Source organism: Odontesthes bonariensis, chromosome 4, assembly GCF_027942865.1.
Source record: "Odontesthes bonariensis isolate fOdoBon6 chromosome 4, fOdoBon6.hap1, whole genome shotgun sequence".
NCBI lineage: Eukaryota > Metazoa > Chordata > Actinopteri > Atheriniformes > Atherinopsidae > Odontesthes > Odontesthes bonariensis.
Window position 1 is genome coordinate 24814603 of NC_134509.1, and position 20812 is coordinate 24835414.

The following is a 20812-nucleotide window of genomic DNA, read 5'->3' on the forward strand; positions in this document are numbered from 1 at the left end:
TTTTAATTTGTTAAAATTAAAATTGGTCTGTGTCAGTGCTGTAGCAATGTGATCGGACCCGGGGCGGAGCGGTAGCGGCAGCGTTGCGTTCTCAATGATTGGTTCCGCCACTCTTCATTTAGGCTACGTTATTTAGGCTTTTCAAAATAATAGTAGCCTTGTTGACAAATGAAACGTTTGAGGAGAATGTGATACGGAGAAGTTACTGCACAAATTTTAAGACCCAGATATCAAAATTCAAGACTTTTTCAAGTCTTTTTAAGGTATTATTTCCAAATTCATAAATTCAATGCTTTTAAGGCTTTTTAAGACCCCGCGGGAACCCTGAGATTTATTGTCATGTATACATGCATACACACGAAATTTGTCCTCCGCTTTTAACCCATTGAGACATCCCTTGCTTCCAACTGACAGTGTCCTCTTGTGAAGGCGGGGATCTTTACCTCAGCACACAAAAGTCTGTAACTTACCAGAATGAAAATGCAGAGAACACACTCTCATCGACACCGGGATTGAGTGGAAAGTTATGCTTGGTCGTCTTACAGCAGCGATCCATGCTAGTCGACGACGCTTTGTTATCTCGGACACTTGGTCTCCGTGGGTGCGCCTCCAAGCAGGAAACCGGTAAAAAGATAAACCATTTACGATTTCCCCCCCATTCCTGTCACGGCTTACGCTATTGCACCCCACGACACAGCAACGTGCGACCATAGTGGCAAAGACAATAAGTAAAATAGATAAACCAACGAAGAAAGTTCCAAGACCAGGCGGGAATACGTCTGCGCGCAGTGGAAAACAATGTAAACAAAACAGTTCTGAGCCTCCAGTATGGCCGCCGCTCACGTAGTGACGTCACGTGCCCGAGCCCTATTGCCCACGGCGGACTTAATGACTGTAAAACATGTGGAGGTAGGTGAACGCGCCATCATCTGCATTTTATTTCTGTAGGTTAAATGCTATATATGTTATAAAATGTTATAAAATAAAGCAAAACGTATCAAATACTTATTTAAAGTATCAATACACATTTAGTTACTAAATTGTGTAGGCCTATATCTAACTAGCCAGCTACAGTATCTAACTATCTACTGTATATCCAGCCTGTCTAAGCCTTTTAAAAATCCCCAATTTAATATGTTGATAAATAGGCAAATTTAGAGACCCCTAAAATTAAATAGGCACGTGGCGGGGGGGGGGGGGGGGGGGGTTTCGATAAGCATCTCCCTGAAATGAGTTTTTGGAACTTGGGATGTCTGTAGATGTATAAGCTAAAGGTCCACATGTATCTCTCAGGTGCTGGGTCACTCTCGGAGACTGTATCTGCTGTGCATTGTTTTATTTAGGCCTGACACTTCCTCTTGTTGTTCTCTGAGAATCACCTGGTTGGTGCAAAAATACTATTGATATCCGTCAAACATCATCTTTGACAGTTTTTGTAGATGCATCTAAAGAAAAATGGGAACAAATGATGTTTTTCTGACAGACTATTGGTAACAAACTGCCTAGAGACACCATTTGAAACTGGTTCTTTGCTATTATCTGATTGGAGTTGGGTGTTATTTATGCTTAAATGATTAATAGGTCAGTGTTAAGTGGCTCAACAAACAAAAAAAAACACCCCCTCTGAATCATAATCAGTATAATGACTGGATGAAAATGAGTGGGGGGGGAAAAAAAAAAACATTTGAAAGACCTTCAGAAAACCTGGAGAACTATTGCTCAAGAGGACTTTGAAAGATTAAAAGAAGATCTGGGTGTGCTTGGAGCCAACATTATGAAATGAAAGAGGATCAAGACTTGCCGGTTGGCTCTGTTTGTACAGTTAATGATACAATCTGTGTTAGTCGTGAGTTTTGTGACACATTCTAGATAATAAGTAAAGTGTGGGCAGTTAGACGCCCAGTTCATCCAAGGTAGAGTCTCGGGGCAGGAGGGGCTAATCGCCGACAAACTTCTCACAGAGTCGCCTGTCCGACATGGCCAACCGAGCGGACTTATACAGCCTCCACAACGGGTGAGTCTTTTGGGTCTCACGAAAACGTCGACTGGATAAATGTTTTACGCAATCAAGCCTCATTATAGATGGTGACATTGGCCTGGTAAATGTAAAAAATGAAGCAGGAGTTGCTAGTTGGTGTTAGCTGGGTGGCTAGCATTTGGAAAAGGAGCCGTTGGACAAATATAACGGCTGTGAAACGAACGCGTCCTTCATCTCTAACACAGCCGCCTAAACTCTGCCGTTAAACACGTTGAGCCATTTCACTTTTCAGTTTGAAGCTTATTTGTGTCTAAAACAGATAGTTTGTAGAAACTTTAGTAAGCTTCGCCGGTTCCGTTTTTTTTCCCCCTGCCTTCGTGGCCGTGAGGATAGAGGCAGCTCGCGGGGAGAGTCTGAGATAACATCGATGCTTTGGGTTTTGTCACCATATCTACAAGTACAAGAAAAATGTAAACTCAGTTTGTTGTGTTTGGTTTTTTTTTTCAAGCCAAGGCGCAGCAGTTTGCCAGCTGTTAAAACGTAATTGGTCCTTGTTGTGGTAACGTGGTTCTCTGTTACATAATGTCCTGACAAATGGGAGTCAGGGGTGTGTTAAAGTGACGCTCGTTGTTTAGCTCTGAGACCCCCAATATACGTACACACCAACATTTAGACTGTTGTTTGAATGAAGATGGACGTTATATGAACTAATGTGAAAGCTGAGCCAGAGCTGGAAACATGAGGATCACATCTTGTGGTTAAAGGGATATTGCAACCTTTTTTATTATTATTTTGTTGGAGGGCTGCTGATGTTATCTCTGTGAAGATGGTCCTGACGTTCAAAATACATCCATCCATTTTTCTATAGCTGTTTAATACAATTTAGGGTCGGTGGAGGTGGTGTACAAGACCCCGGACATATCGCCAGTCCATCAGAGGACCAGCACAGAAACAAATGAGACAAACAACCATGCCTGCATGTTCAAAGTACAACAAAACCAGAAAATTCACAGCACAACGTTTCAGAAAATCAAAACAAAACAAGAAAAAATGTCACAAAAAAACAAGAAAATGCAACAAAACAAAACAACAAGGAAACAGAAACATCAGCCAAACAGAAAGCGTGATATGTCATAAACCAAACCAGACAACATTTAGCAAGATAAGATGGTAAACTGTACGTCACAAAATATAATAACAAAACAAAATAACTTATTTTAATTTATACTCATTTTCTTTAGGAAATATGACTTAAGTTATCAAAGAGGAAAAACCTTGTTCTGTGGCTGAAGAGCGGAGATACTGTAGTTCTGGGAGAACTGAACAGTTTTTCATCACCGTTTATCTGTGTGGTGTCGTCTGAATAGGTGGAGAAGCCACAGGTGGTTATCTTGGCTCACTTCTTAGGTGTTTGTGGGAGTAAACAACAATCCGGTAGGCATAGGAGAAAAGCCCTTTATTTCTAAACTGAATCTGAGGGGGGGCTTAAAGGATAAGACCGTTTTTTTGACATTGGGCCCTTGATTTCACATTATAACATGATGTTCTACTCACCCCTGCTTGTTGTTGAACATTTGGAGCTGTTCCGAAGATATTCGAGAGGCGTCTGGCTGCTCTCTTGAGATATTCGGCCATGAAACGGTTTCCTATGGGCAAGCTCATACAGGCACAAACTATGCTGTTTATAATTTATTAATTACTCTACACTAGAACTGATAACGTGGAGGTGCGTCGCTTACTTAAAAAAATCCGGGTTATTGTAATTTTGATTTTTTTGTCGTAAAGTGGGTGTTACTGACGTCCTCGTCGTGCTACTGCCACAGACAGCCCACAGACCTGCTGCCTATTTATTCATTCGGCTAAAATTCAAAATTAGTAACCCGGATTTTTTTAAGTAAGCGACGCACCTCCACGTTATCAGTGCTAGTGTAGAGTAATTAATAAATTATAAACAGCATAGTTTGTGCCTGTATAAGCTTGCCCATAGGAAACCGTTTCATGGCCGAATATCTCAAGAGAGCAGCCAGACGCCTCTCGAATATCTTCGGAACAGCTCCAAATGACCAACAACAAGCAGGGGTGAGTAGAACATCATGTTATAATGTGAAATCAAGGGCCCAATGTAAAAAAAACGGTCTTATCCTTTAATGTGTCAGACTTTTAAAAAAACAAAACAAAAAAAACTCTCAAAACAACTATTTCTTTGTCCCCTGAAATGTTTTTTTGTTTTGTTGCATGTTGCCATGGCAAAAGAAAAAAGGGTACATTTTTAAAGATTTCATAGCATTTTCATGACAACTAAAAGTATCTGGATGGACATTTCAGATGGAGAGAAACGGCCCTCATTGAAAAGGACTCGTTTTAAAACTTAGAGGCACCTGTATGCGCTCACTAAACACTAACTGCTGCCCGGGGCTTTTATTCATACTTCTTCATTTATTTTTAAAACCCAGACTCTTCCTTCTACAGGAAAGAGGAGAGACTTGAGATCGTGTACCGCAGAGAATAGGAGGAGACTTGGTGAGAGCAGTTATTCATGCGAGAGCTGAAGGAGCGTGGAGTTTGTTGTGGGATGTGTGCGAAGGCGAACAGCACGATGGTTGGAGCGTGTTCAGGGGAGACGAGGCAAAGGAAGGGTGAATAATTCAACTCTTCATACAGCGAGACTGTGTTTGGGTCTGTGCTGCTGAGGGATGGGAAATATGGGCCACGCATTCAGTGTTGACAATACCGTCTTTATTTCTTGGCCAAGTGTTCTATGTGTGGTTAAAAGAGCGTGTTAATCGACAAGTGTGAACTTGTTTAGAGGGCAACTGAAGAGGCACCGGGGGAAAAATATGTGATGTATGATTTAATTTGCTTCAGCAATACCAGATGCCCTCTGTGATGTCTGTGAGCTTGTTAGCATTTCTACACATATCTTTAAACTATCGTAGGAAACGGGTAACAAACTGATTTTTTTTTTTTTTTTTTTTTTTTTTTTTTTTTTTTTTTTAAAACTGCTATTTCTCCCTTGATTGTCCTGTAACATTTCTTTCAGGAATGCTGAATCCTGATTTATCTGTGCAGCAGTTGTTTAACACATGCGACTTAAACTGAAAGGCACTGCATTGTGTGGCTCAGTTCAGGTGGGCATTAGGCCCATCTTATGCAAGACGGGAGCTCTTTTTACCGTGCCAGTTGATTGCTGCTGATAGCGGAGGGATTGAGGGTCACCTTGGCACGCCTCTTCTTACAAAACAAGCACAGCTCTCGAATTTCAGCTGGTAGCGTGTCTGTTCGGCTTTCCTGTCAGACGTGTAACCTGTTTGTGGAGGCTTGAATGGATCAAAGAGACGGTCTTAAATTTAAAGTAGGTAGTGGCGTGTTATATCAGCCTACAACCACGGCTATCTTAATACAAAGATGTCTCTTAGCTTCTTCTGTGTGAAATAGTGCTGCTGATTTTCTTTTTTTTTATTTTTACTAGTAAGTGGTCACCTGGCTTGTAATGATGCCATCTTTGCAAAAAAAAAATCCACTGAAATGGGGACTGGCCCTGCCTCAGATACATCAGTATTATGTAATCTCTGCCATCAGAATCAAAAGTATAACAGGAGGTTAACTTTCTGCTACACAAGTAAAACACTAGTCTGAACCACTAAAAAAACCACGTTCATGTACAGATTCTGGTACAATTGTCCTCTTATACTATCTGGGTTTTAATCGCATGTTTGTTTGTTTTTTAAGACATTACAGTTACATCACAAGTTACATCACAACATTTACTTAAATTCTTCCTGTTTACTGAAATCGTCTGAGCACATTTCTGGTGGCTGGCCCGACCTTCATCCTGAGGAAGTAGGTCGTGCCAGCTACCTACTCGGTGTGTGTGGCCCGCGGAGCACAACAAAGCTCTGCTGTGAATACGAGAACAATAGGAACAATAGGAACAAGAGTCCATTTGATCGACTTGTTGTCCTTGTTGTTTTCCCTCCTTCTCTGAACTAAGTATTTTTAAACTTTAATGTTGTGAAAGTCTAAACACATGTTGTGATGATGTATATTAATATTTTACCAACGTCAAACTTGACAGGCTGATTAAAATGCAGTTTTCTTTTTCAGTTGATTAACCTATCCTCCCTCTTTTTTTTTTTTTTTTTTTTTTTTTTTCCCCCCCCCAGTCGGTGGTAACATTCATCCCCAGCCCACCCCTGCCAAAGACGATGAAGACGCTACTTCCATGAACTCCTTTGGTATTGCCGTTAGAGGCCTTCTGCTGGCCTTAGCATCCATGACGCAGATTACCATCTCAGATATGCGCTTCCACCCAAGATGGCGTGCAATAACTGTTGCCACCCTGCTGGCTTTGGTGCTCATGTTATATCTGCACCGGACAGCAGGGGACAGAGACTCTCCAAACAAAAGCTACTACAGGGACAGGGATCGTAGTTTTAAGATGGCCAGTGAGGGAGAGAACTTCATATTCAGGGACTCTTATAGACAAACTGCACAGAACCTTGCTCGGCACCGTAAAAGGGAAAAACCTTACAATGACACGTACCCGTTAAGTCCACCGGAGAGGACGCGGCACGGCGTACGCTACCGTATCGGTGTGATCGCAGACCTGGACACAGCATCACGAAGCTCCAAGGATCAAACGTGGTTCAGCTACATGAAAAGAGGCTACCTGAGTGTCTCAGAGGGCGCTGACAGACTGGAGGTGGAATGGGATGCTGACCCGGTCACCCTGGAAAGCCATCTAGCCGAGAAAGGACGAGGTACGTGGACATGGTCACTGTTACAGCTGCACGTATCTGTAGTGTTTGTGTGTTCAGATTCTTAAGTTTTGTAACCCTCTGCCTGATTAACTCTGTAGGTATGGAGTTGTCGGAGCTGGTGGTGTTCAACGGTCACCTGTACAGTGTAGATGATCGCACAGGTGTGGTGTACAAAATTGAGGGAAGCCAGGCCATCCCCTGGGTTATATTACCTGATGGCGATGGCTCAGTCTCTAAAGGTAAGTCTCCAAGCTGTGGAACGGCGGCTCGGGTGGCTACTTAGTGCAATAAGTCTCGTCTTGTGTTCATAGTACAGTAAGATATCAAAGTTGCAACTGAAAAAGCTGATCCAACCTTTCTTAACTGGCAAACAAAAGCTTCATTTTAGGACTCATTTTAGCCCACAGTCATGTTCTTCTTTGATCATTTCGTTATGTTGTGTGTGCAGGATTTAAGGCAGAGTGGCTTGCGGTGAAGGATGAGCACCTGTTTGTTGGAGGCCTGGGGAAGGAGTGGACCACGACATCTGGGGAAGTCGTCAACAACAATCCAGAGTGGGTGAAAGTCGTCGGCTACAACGGCGAAGTGGCACATGAAAACTGGGTGCCTTACTACAACGCCCTGCGCAGTGCAGCGGGGATCAAACCACCAGGTACTGGTTTTTAAAAAAAAAAAGTTTTTATTGCAGTACTGTGCAAAAGCCTCGAGCTAGCTAGGAAACATGTGCAAACATAAATGGAATTAAAGTATATAAGATAAGAGTTTTTTTTTTTTTTTTTTTTTTTTGTGTAAATGTAAATTAAGAAATGTGAAGAAATTCTGTGTCTTTGCAACAGGCTGCTGGTAAAGCGTCTAAAGATCCCATTTAAAATAGGTTCTATGCTAAGTTGTCTGTTATGTCGACACAACACTGATTCATCCCTTGAGTTTGGTGCCTTTTTAATGCTTTAATAATTCATAGATCAGTGTTAAGTGGATTGAAAATGAGTGAATGAGCCAAATGGAAAACTCTTTCAGCAAGCCTGGAGGAATATTATTTAAGACCACTTTAATTCTACTAGAGGGACTAGATGTTTCAGTCTCTAACGATTCTGCAAATTCAGCCACAACCAGTGACTGCTTGGTTCAGCCACAGCAGGGAGTTCTTTTATTCATTTCCTGCCCTCTGATACCCAACTCCTTACCCAACTCCTTACCCAACTCCTTACCCAAAGCCTTGCGGTGGAGAAGGCGACAAAGCCCCTGCAACCCACTTCCCCTAGACAAACTCTCACCATCCAACCATGCTGATCTGCCTCTCTGTCGCCGTGGTAAAAGCTAGGAGGGAGATGGTATAACCTAACATTCAGCCAATTTCAACATGCTGCCAGGCGGTGGGAGTTCCCTGTGCTGTTATGCAAAACTGGAGCTCTTGAAAGTAGGCTTTGACCGGTGTTGTTGTTGCCTCTGATGTCTCACATTTCATGTGGTGCTGATCCAAAGGCGTTAGCAAGGTCTAGGAAGACTACACGCAGATCTTTCTTTTCCTTTTGGCTGCCTGAAACTGGTGCCTGACAGTACTTGAATGCTCCCAGCATCTGGAAAAACCACCTATTCCTGCCTTCTTCACTGAGGAGTCAATATAGTTGGCAGAACTGGTCAATGTTTGAGGAGATTTTCTCTTTGGCAATTAGGATTCATTCCTGCTATAAGCAACTATCGTGGAATGACTACGGTAGCTTTTTCCAGGCCACAAGCATTAGCTACCAAAGGTACCTTAGGACACCCAGAGTGTTCTTATAAAACTTATATGGAATGCCGTTCGGCCCGGGGGGGGGCAGGTGATGATTTTTCCCACTCAACTTCATTCCATGTCGGTAGCTTTGTGTCGATCTGGTATTAGAAGAAAGTCTGGCTGCTTGAAAGGAAAATATAAAGAAATGAGGTGTGGATCAAGACTTTTGCACAGTGTCGTATATCTCTGTCATCTTCTATTAAAAAAAATCTGTACATCTTAGTCTTACAGGCAAAATGTTGTTTGATGAAAAACTTGCAAAACAGATGGCAGCTCTTTTTCTAATTTCCCAATCCTCAATTTTGTACTTAGAAGCACTATTGACGATTCAGCGAAGTAACGGTAAGTTTCACTTTAAGCTCTCTGTGTCGAAGGTGGTCCACCTCTTACTGAGCTGTCTAAAAAGTAATATAACATAAATATATATTACACTAATATAACAAAACAAGCTTTGCATGGATACTCAGAGGTCCCCTTTTCTCTCAGAAGCATCTCTCTGAGGAAAAGAAGGTTTATTTAAAATGACATCAAAAGATTTTAAAGGACATTTGGACTTTGCAAAGTCTCCGAGGCTATGAAATAAAATCAAACTTTTAATCCTGTGACTTCTTTGATTTTACATTTATTAGTAAACCTATTTATGTTGGACTTATGTCTACTTGCTCCAAGGATCCTTAATCGCAGTCAGGGTTAAATAGTCACTTGCACAAAGGAAACGCAGTATTTGTACACGAATATAATTTATTGTTGGGACACATAAAATAACCACTCTGTTCATTTCTGGTTTCTGGTACATTGCTGTAGCTGTCTGCTGTTAACCTATTTGTTAGCATCTTTGGTTCTTCTTGTTGTAGTTCTGTAGCTTTAGATCAATGTTTCTTATTGGTTGTCTGTCATTGAAGAGGCGGATCATTCTTCAATGTTGAGCTCATAGCTGTCACAACAAGGGTTAAAATGCTAAGCTGACAACTTTAGTATGATCATGATTGTTAGAATTAGTTAAACGGGGTAGCCTGAAGATCATGTGGCACATAGTGACACCTGCATGTTTTCTTGTTCTAACACACTTCAATTGAATCGGCTGCATCATCAAACTGTGCAGAAACAAGGCAGTGACCCATTCATCTGAATCAAGTGTGCCAGTTACAGCAGTCGGTAAATATAATAGTATAAATATAACCATCCTCCCTTCTTCTGTGGTGTTTGCATTATTTTTTTACAACAATCGTAGCTGAGAGCTTTATTTTTGTGGCAGAAGAAAGTGTTTTAAAAAGTGGAAATATATACGCTCCATAAATCCTAACGCATATTTCTGTTACCTCTCCTGTAGGCTACCTTATCCATGAATCAGCAGCTTGGAGCAATCGTCTCCAACGTTGGTTCTTCCTACCTCGCCGTGCCAGTCACGAGCACTATGAGGAGACGGCAGACGAGCGGCGTGCCACCAACCTCCTCTTGTCCACTCCCGCAGACTTTAGCTACATAAACGCGCAGCGTGTCGGACCACTCGACCCCACCCACGGCTTCTCCTCGTTTAAGTTCATTCCGGATACGGATGATCAGATCATCCTGGCTCTGAAGTCTGAGGAGGACGCAGGCAGGATCGCCACTTACATCATTGCATTTACACTGGACGGCCGGGTGCTGATGCCCGAGACAAAGATCGGAGACGTGAAGTATGAAGGGCTGGAATTTATCTGAACGACAGGGCTGAAGGTTTTCTTTCATAATTAGACGAAAAGAAGTCGGCTATTACATTCCATCTCAGTTTTACTGTGAGATATGACCAAAACTTCAATATTTCATACTGAAATGATGAAGTGTCATCAACCACGGACCTGCTGACTGTCCCCAGCCAGCCAATACAGGAGAAGATTTTTAATGATTTTAAGTCACAACTACTTCATATCAGTGCTGCTAGATGCCTTTTTATTTTGTTTAACTCTGAGTTGAACCACCTGGTTGGACTTGAGACTAATACAGTCCTCGTTCCAGGAAAGTTGGGAAACTAACATGATTTAAAAAAAATGTCTTTAATTGGAAACGGTACAAAGACAACGTATCAAATGTTGAAAGTGAGAATTTCCCCTCATTATTTGGCACCGTAACAATAAAACCTCTTTCACATGCGTTGGAACAAAAAAAGAGACATCTTGGTTAAGCTGCTCCTGTTGTAATTCACCAACAGAGATTGATTCGTGTTCGTATCGACTTTAACACTTCGGTCCCGGAAAGAGGTTAACCGTGTTGCACTGAAGCGTTACGAAATGTTTTTAATCCTTGTTTTGCTGTTGTATTCCCTTCATAACGTGTCAAATGTTTTCAGCTTCGGAGTGCCGATAACAACCTTCTCTACAGCAGAAAGGATGCATTTATCAGACAGTTTTTCCCCTATTTCTCAGTCTGCATTGAGAGCTTTAAACCAGAGAGGGCGGTGGTAAATCTGTTTGTTTGTCTCCCATCAAATCAAAAAGAACATGTATTTTAAAAAAAACAAACAAAAAAAAACAAAACATTTTCTCAGTTTCAACTTTTGATATGTAATTTTTATTTTTATTTTTTTTTAAGTGCCATTTTCACTTCAGAACACAGTGTAAATGTTTAATTCAAATGAATTGGTTTCAGTTTTGAATCTTGTGTTCAGTGTCCCAGCTTTTGTGGAATCAGACATTCAGACACGGGCTGGGGTGGATCTCCACTGATGCAGCTGAACTCTGCTGCTTGGACATTCAGGGGAACAAAGATTAGACACGAATGTCCTGACATTACTTGAAATCTTAAGCTCAACTCATGTCTGTTTTACAGTCTGGACACAATGAACTTCATCATTATACATACACGATGCACATCTTAAACTGAATATTTTATGCTTTTAAAGCAAGACAAACGACAGATATTTAATTAAAGATTAAGCCTTAATATATTTCCTTTGTATCCTCTCAAACCAAAAACAATAAAATGGATCCCTTTGTGTAACCGTCTTGTTGTGCTTGAGTGCATCACAAAAACTGGTATCGACATTTTATTGTACCGACTTGAAACGACAGGTTTATCTAAAAATAATCACTACATTTTTCATTCTTCATGTCTACAAAATTAATAGCGCGAGGCAATTTGTTTTGTTTTTTTTAGCAGATTCAGTGATTTGAGTGAAACATGGAAACCAAATGACAGATTATCTGATATGAACAGACAAGATGGTGCAGATCAGTTTTACAAGCCTCGAAGTCAGCGATTATTCACAGACTTCAAGTCCGTTTACAGACTTGTTGCCATGACAACGACGTCTTCCGGTAGACCGTGCACATGCACGGGTTTGAAGGAGCCCAGTTTAGAGAAGAAATCGAGCATCCTCCGATCGCTCTGCCTCAACTCACAGAACACCCCTCTGGACCCTGAAACACAAACCAGGACGGTGCTTCTGTTCAGTGACGAAGCAAGAGAAAATGGAACGGAGCACAATTTAGATCCAAAAATGTTTGCATCCTTTAAACTATTAAAGCTGTGGTATTAAAATCACAGCAGATTACTACGTGAACATCAATGGGATTAAATTTAAACTGCTTTTAGGGGCATAAATAAGGCAAAGAGTGGAGGAGTGCCCCCTTGTGGTGACTCCTTGTGAGCTCTAATGAGCAGGACTTTTCAGTTTCATGAGGCTCATCTTATTGGTCCAACCTCAGCCTCTATGTCTGCGCTCTCCTCCGTGACCCAGAAGCCGTTCACACCCAAATATTTTGGATATTTAAATTCACCCAGAGGAGAGAAGCCATAAACTGTGACATCTGAAGGAGGCACGACGCACCCATCCCACATTATGAACTGTATTAAAAGTAAATGTATACTTTGGCGCAAATGCAGTGGCGTCGCATCTCTGGTGGGAGGGACTTAGACACGAGGAGAGGACTCGAGTGTGTGAAAGTGCAAATGATGGCTTGGACCTACCGCTGCTCCTGATGGAGGACAACAGCTGACCCATCATGCGCTTGGTTGGAGATGGATCAGTGACCCGGGGAAGCACTTGCACAACAACCAAGGAGGGGAAATCCTCACTCACTACCCTCTGGAAGTAGTCAATAACCAATAATCAAGTCATGCTGCATTTCAGGGTGATCACGCTGTGGAAAACAATCAAATCTCGCATTTCATCACCTGAATTTTGGCCGCAGCTGGTTTGGCATCAGTGAGTGCCAGCGCGTAACCACACACCCCAAACTCATCCTCCACGACAAGAGCACACTGAGGGGAGGGGGAGATGTCACCTCCTGACAGGCTGCAGCGGGACGGCAGGAATGTTACAATGAGGCTGACGACAAAAGCAGAAATACTCGGGACAGAAAACGGAACTTTTTTTCCTACCCATCGCTGATAAGTGGAGGCTGCGCCATCAGAGGGGTTCTGCCCTCGTCTCCTCTCTGCATCTCCTCAAAAATCTTCCGCACCTCCGTCTTAGACAAGAAACTGTTATTATTATTATCATTTCTGATTTTCAACCTTTAGGTGACACAGTGGGGATCCGCACCTTGTCCTCGCTGCAGTACGGTCGTATGCTGTAAACCGCCGTCATGGGGGGCTGTCTGAACAGGTCCCTGATTCCATGTCCCGGCAGCATCCTCTGCGAGCACAAACACAGAATATACCATACAGCATTTCACTCGCTGAATGTGGGCCTTGTGATATTACTGACAGTTGTGAGTGTGCACAAGTCATTGCAGAGGTTTGGATACCTGGAACTCTCCAGAGAGGCCTCCTCTAAAGCCCCAGGGTTCAGGATCATCGTTCATTAACTGGGCTGAGGGTTGACCCTGCCCCCCTGTGGTAAAACAAAATGACAACCGGCAGCTTCAGAGGGCAGCGCTATAGTATAAGTGCCACATTTACAGGTAGCATCTGTCATCTTCTCCTTCCAAATGCAGAATTTCCTGCTTTTATGTCACAGCTCATCTGCTCTGTCACTGTTCTTTACATTTAGTGGAGTAGTACCAAGTAGTCATTATCCAGGTAGGAAATGCATTCTCACCCAGCGTTTTTACGTAGGCTCGTGCCAGACCGACCCCGCTCTTGATGTCACAGATGTAGTTGTACAGGTCGTACAGAATGCTGCGGTTCGGGGCGTTTGACAGGCGGTTAAACATCTGCACCACGGCTTCGCACATGTTATCAAACTGCTGCGCTCTGGAGCACCACTCTGCAGTCTGAAACACGCCGGTAAATGAGCCGTCTGTGTGAGGACACTGAACAGAATCATCAGCATTTAGCAAGCAGAAAGCGTTACCTTGTCCGTCTGTGCAGTAGCAGCATGACTGTTGTTTCTGAGCCAGTCCAGCTCCTGCAGCATGGTTCGAGCTGTGGTCCCGTACTCGTAGGGCAAGTAGAAGAGGTCTGACAGCAGCTTCAGGTCATCCAGAGTCAGAGGCTCAGCTGTGTACAGCGGGTTCTCCCCAGGTCCAGGAACATAGGGGCTCTCACCCGTGTCCGTCTGCATGGACTCCTCATCCGACGACTCTTTCTTGAGACGAGCTTGACGACAAGGTCCTGAAAGTGCAGAGAGAGTGCCGACAACTGAATTTCTCCCCCGTTTCTGCCTTTCGAGATCGATAAAGTGTCTTTCATGGGACTCTACCTCCTGGCTGGTCTGTGCTCATGAACTCCTGCAGCCAGTCAGAGAGGGCCAGGGTCAGGGCTTTGTGTGGACTGTAGAAGGGGTCCTGCTCTTCTTCGCCTGGTGACGCAAGTCAGAGACGGAGAGACAGTTTTTAAGCTCCTTGACTCTACAATAAAAACTACAATCACATCATCAAACCGTTAATCCCACAATAAAAACATTAAATCTTCTTAAAGCTCTTCAAAACATCAGTTTGGGCTTTAGTTGTGTGGGGTATGTTCAAAAGAGCAGCACAGATTTACACTTACAGTCCAGAAATAAGCACATATGAGCAAATTTGGATAATTAGATTATGGTTATATAATGTCAAAGTTAATAAACAACAATAACCGATAGTATTTCAATAATGAAGTCCCAGGTAAAACTATTGGCACTCTTCAGTAATTGAAGTTAAGGATTGTGAAGAAGAATCTGGAAGCAATCAGTCCCCCCTTTTTGTGAATCCTTCATTTTTAGGTTAATTCAGGTAATGGAAACGCTAAAGATTAAAAAAAAAACCAATGCATATCAGTTAAAGACAAACTAGACTCTCACCCATTTCCACGTCTCTTGATCCTCCATCAGGGGATGCTTTGCACCATGTTGCCAGAGTGTGAATGGCCACAAAGTTTGGGTAAAACTCACAGTTGGGGTTTGTGAGGACTCCTTTCAGTTTGGGAAGGAGCTCAGTGGGTCGGTCCTATTAAGAAAAGAATATTTTCACGTTGTCACACTGGAGCTCCAACAGGCCATTGTTAAAGCAAAGTAAAAACACACCTTATAAGGTCCAAGAAAAATCCTTTGAGGATCATAATCGTTGGCATGAATATTGTCCCAGATGACGGGGGCCCTCTTCAGGACAGAGGACACCTCGTCTATGGATTCAACAGAGATTTTGTGCGACACCACTTTTGGACCTAAATAACACAAAGGAAAAAAGGGGTTAAAGAACCGTATTTGGGGTCATTTGTGAAATCAGTAAAACCTTACCGGTCCACAGTATGTCGATGCCAGGAAGGAGCTTGTCTCCCACAGTGTGCAGGTAGGAAGACTGGGAAACGTTGGGGGTGCAGAAGGCCGCACAATAGTCTGGGGACAGATCGGGAGTAAGTGATGGAAAACCACAAGAAAGATTAACCCTGTTCTCTTCCACATACACTCATCGGCCACTTTATTAGTAACACCTTGCTAGTAAAAAGTTGGACCAACTTTTGCCTTCAGAACTGCCTTAATTCTTTGTGGCATACTTTCAACAAGGTGTTGGGAACAGTCCTTCAGAGATTTTGGTCCATATTGACATGATAGCATCACGCAGTTGATGCAGATCTGTCAGCTGCACATCTATGATGACAATCTCCCGTTCCACCACATCCCAAAGGTGCTCTGTTGGATTGAGATCTGGTGACTGTGGAGGCCATTGGAATGCAGTGAACTCATTGTCATGTTCAAGAAACCAGTTTGAGATAATATGAGCTTTGTGACATCCTGCTGGAAGTAGCCATCAGAAGATGGGTACACTCCATTAATTCAGAGAGCACGACAGGCTCTGCTGCTGTAGCCCATCTTCTTCAAGGTTTGACGTGTTGTGCGTTCAGAGCTGGTATTCTGCATTCCTTAGTTGTAACGAGTGGTTATTTGAGTTACTGTTGCCTTCCTATCATCTCAAACCAGGCTGCCGCTCACTGGATATTTTCTCTTTTTCCAAACATTCTCTTTAAACCCCAGAGATGTTTTTTAATGAAAATCCCAGAAGATCAGCAGTTTCTGAAATAGTCAGACCAGCCCGTCTGGCACCAACAACCATGCCACGTTCAAAGTCACCTAAATCCCCTTTCTTCCCCATTCTGATGCTCGGTGTGAACTTCAGCAAGTTGTCTTGACCACCTCTACATGCCTAAATGCACTGAGGTGCGGCCGTGCGATGTTATCAGCATGATTAGCTGTTTGCGTTAACAAGCAATTGAACAGGTGTTCCTGATAAAGTGGCCGGTGAGTGTAGTTTTTAGATGACTGTAAATCTGCCTGCCCTAAACTGAACTGCATATTGTATGGTTCATGCTCATTTCAGCATAAGTTTGTTTCTCTGACCTGTTGGGCAGAAGAGGAAGGTCTCAGGTTCTCCCAGGTGCTGGTACACCTCGTTAGTGACAGCCACCTGAGCGTGGGCGAAGGAACTGAAAGCATCCTTATCAGCTGGACACATCTCGGTCTCAATGTCGTCAAAGAGTAAAGAGAAAGACCTGCAGCCAAACGTCTTCACCTGAAAAAGAGCAGGTGTGTTGATACACTGAGTTTCCTTTCAGGATAATACAATTAACTTGAACGTGTGCATGTCAGGGTCAATGATTTGGCCCTAAAAAAGGGGGATTGCACCATGAATTAAACACATTTTCTGCAGCAGCTCAGTGCCACCAACTGACCCACCTGTAGTGTTTTACTGCTCAAGTTGTCATATTAAGTATTCATCTGTCCCAAACAAACCCTCAGAGAGCCATAAAGTTAAATACAGCCAGCGCTCCACCCTTTATCTCTACCTGATCCAACTTCCTCTTCAGGGCGGCCACTTCTCTTGGGTTGGAAAAGGTAACGTCCAGGCCAGGAGAGATCGCATAGATGAACTCAACATTGTGCTGCTTGGCTGCTGAAATCAATGCAATCAGTTGCTCTAGGAACAGAAGACGGGACAGAGAAGAAACGCTGTTTAACGCAAGAGTGAACAAAAGCTTGACAGTATTTGATAGAGATCCCTGCTCATCCGTTTGCAGCTTTTTGCCAACACCGACATCTACACAACACTTGGAAGGATTTCATATCAGTTTTCAATGCAGATGTGCCTGAAAGTAAAACATTTATGAGAATCTGCAGAGATAAACGGTGATACGGTCCAATTTGTGTCTGTTTAATTGGGTTTAATGTCAAATCATCATCCCCGCCCTTTAGTCTGTAACACTGATAACATCCAGAGATGCACCAAACTGAGCAATCGAAGCATCTCTGGGGAGATAATGATGACTCAGAGTGGGACTTTGCTGTGACAACGATAGACAATAAAAGCAGTCGATAGCCTCCTCTATAAGGCTGAGCTGAGTAACTTTTAAACTTTTTGCTACATATGCAACAAAACTCACATGTATTCACAACTTATGTTTATGTCAGTAAATGCCTACTGAAATGCAGCTGGAGAAACACTTCTAATGATTATTAAAAATGACTGCAGTTACATTACATTAATTCATTTAAACAGTAGGTAGCACCACTACCTACTGAGTCTCCAGTTAGCTCAGTAAATTAGTTTATTATGGAATAGTTAAAGGGCTAATAACTGTAGTTAAAAATGACCACATTCTTTGCATTTTGGATTGTTTACTTTGTTCAGTTTGTTATTGAATGTGTGCACAGTTGTGAAGGAGGATCTGACTGCCAAAATTTCCACAAAGATTTAAGCACGTGCTCAGTTTTACAACTCCAAAACAGTTGGGACGCCGTGTAAAAAGTAAATTTAAACAGAATGCAATGATTCCCAAACCTCATAAAGCAATAAAACACAGAAAACACAACAGATGCTGAAAGTGAGACATTTTTCATGAAACATATCAGCTCACTTTGAATTCGACGACAGCAACACGTCTCAAACAAGTTCGGAAAGAAAGAAACAGCTGGGGGACATGATGGAACTAGTTATGTTGATTGGTTATAAGTCAGTAACATGACTAGGTATAAAAAGAGCATCTTAGAGAGGCAGATTTTGCAGTAATTTCAGAATAATGCTCCTCAATGTAAAACTGTGAAGACTTTGAATATTCCATCATTTACGGTGCATTTATGACACCAAAAGTTTCAGAGAATCTGGTGACATCGCTGTACACAACGGACATGGCTAAAAAAAAAAAAGTATTGGATGTCTGTGATCTTCAGGCCCTCGGGCAGCTCTGCATTAAAAACAGGCCTGATTCTGACCTGGGAATCAATGCATGGGCTCAGGAACACTCGTCTGTGAACACAGCTCACCTGCCCTCCACAAATGAAGGTTAAAGCTCTGTCATGCAAAGAAGAAGCCACATGTGAACATGATCCAGACACTCTGCCGTCTTCTCTGGACTAAAACTTATTATTCTAATGGACTGAAGCAAAGTAGAAAACAGTGCTGTGGTCAGACAAGTTCAAATATGAATTCTTTTATGGAAATCATGGACGCTGCATCCTCCAGAATAAAGAGGAGAGGGACCGTCCAGCTTGCTATCAGCTCTGTTCAAAGCCTGCATCTCTGATGGTATGGAGGTCCATTAGTGCCTACAGAACTGGCAACACGCACATCTGGAAAGGCTCCATCAATGCTGAAAGGTACATACAAGTTTCAGAGCAACATATGCTCCCATCCAGATGATGTCTTTTTGTTCACATTTTACGCAGCGTCCCGACATTTCTGGATTTGGGGTTGTAAGACATTTGTAGTTTCAGTTAACTGACTGAGTGGAAGATCCATCGAGCATTGCGTTTTACATCAGAAAAGCTTTTTAACAAAAGTATAGTATAACAAAATTCCGACTGCTCGAACAATCTGAGATTCACTTCCAAGAGATAGATCAGAGATTTGAGACTCACCGGCCTCTTCAGGAGAGTACAAGTCTCTCCAGTACATCCTGTGTTTGTAGTCATCCTTTGGGGCGTACAGATATGTGTTCAGACCCCACTTCTGCTCCCTGTGAAACCCAAACATAATATCAGATCATGTACAGTATCTCACTCTGGAAACATGGAAATAAATCTCAGCGTGTCACCAGGAAACACTTGATCATAACAAACAGAGGAAATGTTTATTGTAAGCTACTGCTGTCTTTGTCCTGAAACTAAAATTAAGGAAATCATGCATCAGTTTCAGTGACAGATATGAAATAAATCCATTTATTTTGAAATGTGTTTTAAAGAAAAACATGTAGCCTCCTTGGGCTGAGACTCTTAGGAAACATACCTTTTAAACAGCTCTGTTCTTTGCTCCATAGTCCATGGTCGCCCATAAAAACCTATATCAATCAAAGGTCAAGTTACATTTCAAATGATATAATCCTGCCATACATAATCAATACATGACTAATATCCTTGATGCATTTTAATCCTTAAATCTTAATATGGATGTTCTTGGTTCTGGAGGATCCGATCCAGCTGGACCACCAGAGTTCAGACCTCTGAGGTGGTCTGGGCCCTCCAGCTTGCTCACCTTCCACCACCCCGCTGATGAAGCGCCCACCGCTGCGGGGCCGCCCCTTGGCACTGCCTGGTGTCGACATGTTTTCATGTAAAAATAAAAGCTCTACTCTTCCTCCGTGGGTTCAACAATGCTCATACAGCTGCTCCAGCTCTGGCATGACTCTGTGCACCAGCCTTTTAGTGAGATTCACTTTTATTGCACCATCCTGTCACGCCTGCGCAGAACGGTGATTGTGCAACATGACGCTTTATAGTCGAAAGCTATAAAAGCTCCGGCCGCAAAAGAAACTCAGCTATTGTTTAGTGATGATTCTGCTCACCTCAGGTTCAGACGCATGTTGACTATGCGTGTCCAACTACCGGGTGGACGTCTTAAAGGGACAGCGTACCTGTGGCTTAAAGGGACAGTTCACCAGTAAACATTCAGAGGAGAGCAAACAAACACTGGATATATTTCATTTAACGCAGTGTGGTGTCATTTAAAGTCATAAACTGTACATTTGGTGATATACGGAACTGTTCTTGTTTCAGTTCCCATGTAAGTATTATGTGGAGTCACATGATTTTGGAGAATCTCAACAGTTTCTGACAGATACACCAAAATGTCCCAAACACTGTGTCATCCAGTAAAAATCTTTATAACCAAACACTTCAGGGACTCAAAAGGAGCAATTTCCTCATAAAAACCCTAACATTAAGAAATCTATAACAAGGAAACAGAACCAAACAGACCCACGGACACTGGACCAATGGATTCAAATGCATGTACTGAATATTTATGAGATTGAGTCAACAGCATCTCCAGTGAAGTTCAATGTTTATGTCAACTGAGAGATAATAAGAATAAAATAACAACATTATCATCTGGAATATTCTGTCCTGTAGTGATAATTTGTGTCTGATGTGGCATCTTCACAATGAGAAATCAAAATCCAAGTTAGAGGCTATTCAAGTCACATATTTCCACTTAAAATGAATAATCGAAAGATGCTAGTTTAAAAAGTTTCAACACCAACACAAGGTGTCAACTGCTTTACTTTAAAGTCCACTTTCAGGACTACAAAGACTGTAATTCAATACAGAAATATACAGGAAGCTCACAATATGTCATGTTAGTTCTCAGTCGAAGAAGTCGTGATAATCCTTAAGACCGAAGCAGAGGTTTCTCTTGTTTCCTCAAGACATTTCTCTTGTAATTCAAGAGGTTTCCTCGGTCATCGCTGATCGGTTGGGAGTCCACGCATTTCATCAGTACCTTGAGTCATGAAATTAAGAATGTTTAAAACATCTGAAGGAAAGAAATATTACTCCCAAACATAAACCTCTATCCATACACCCATACAACATAACTTAACCAAATAAAGTGGGAATAAAAGTCTGTCAGGAAACGGTGCAACTACATGAAGTTTAAAGTTAAGCAGCGTTCTTCCGACAATAGCTGTGATGTTGTG

The 20812-nt window shown here is 42.4% G+C and overlaps 2 protein-coding genes across 4 annotated transcripts; one reads left to right on the plus strand and one right to left on the minus strand.

The window, feature by feature from the left end:
• The first annotated feature begins 859 nt into the window (after positions 1-859).
• On the plus strand, positions 860-11488 carry cant1b (calcium activated nucleotidase 1b). Of its 3 annotated transcripts, none has more exons than XM_075463641.1 (5): positions 860-909; positions 6142-6738; positions 6837-6977; positions 7187-7390; positions 9843-11488. In XM_075463641.1, the coding sequence occupies exons 2-5, from the start codon at positions 6201-6203 to the stop codon at positions 10211-10213; spliced, it is 1254 nt and encodes a 417-aa protein (XP_075319756.1). In that variant the 5' UTR covers positions 860-909; positions 6142-6200; the 3' UTR covers positions 10214-11488. The 3 variants fall into 3 exon arrangements, with proteins under 3 accessions (XP_075319756.1, XP_075319754.1, XP_075319753.1); XM_075463639.1 differs by lacking the exon at positions 860-909 and adding an exon at positions 1753-2014; XM_075463638.1 differs by lacking the exon at positions 860-909 and adding an exon at positions 4501-4614.
• ogal (O-GlcNAcase like) lies at positions 11037-19717 on the minus strand. The gene is made up of 17 exons (XM_075463637.1): positions 19372-19717; positions 19126-19177; positions 18759-18856; positions 16691-16821; positions 16245-16416; positions 15147-15245; positions 14934-15073; positions 14712-14856; positions 14136-14234; positions 13788-14047; positions 13533-13707; positions 13240-13325; positions 13035-13127; positions 12872-12960; positions 12665-12785; positions 12458-12575; positions 11037-11907 (listed from the first exon to the last, which is right to left on the minus strand). The coding sequence occupies exons 1-17, from the start codon at positions 19439-19441 to the stop codon at positions 11771-11773; spliced, it is 2085 nt and encodes a 694-aa protein (XP_075319752.1). The 5' UTR covers positions 19442-19717; the 3' UTR covers positions 11037-11770.
• Between the last annotated feature and the right edge of the window lie 1095 nt (positions 19718-20812).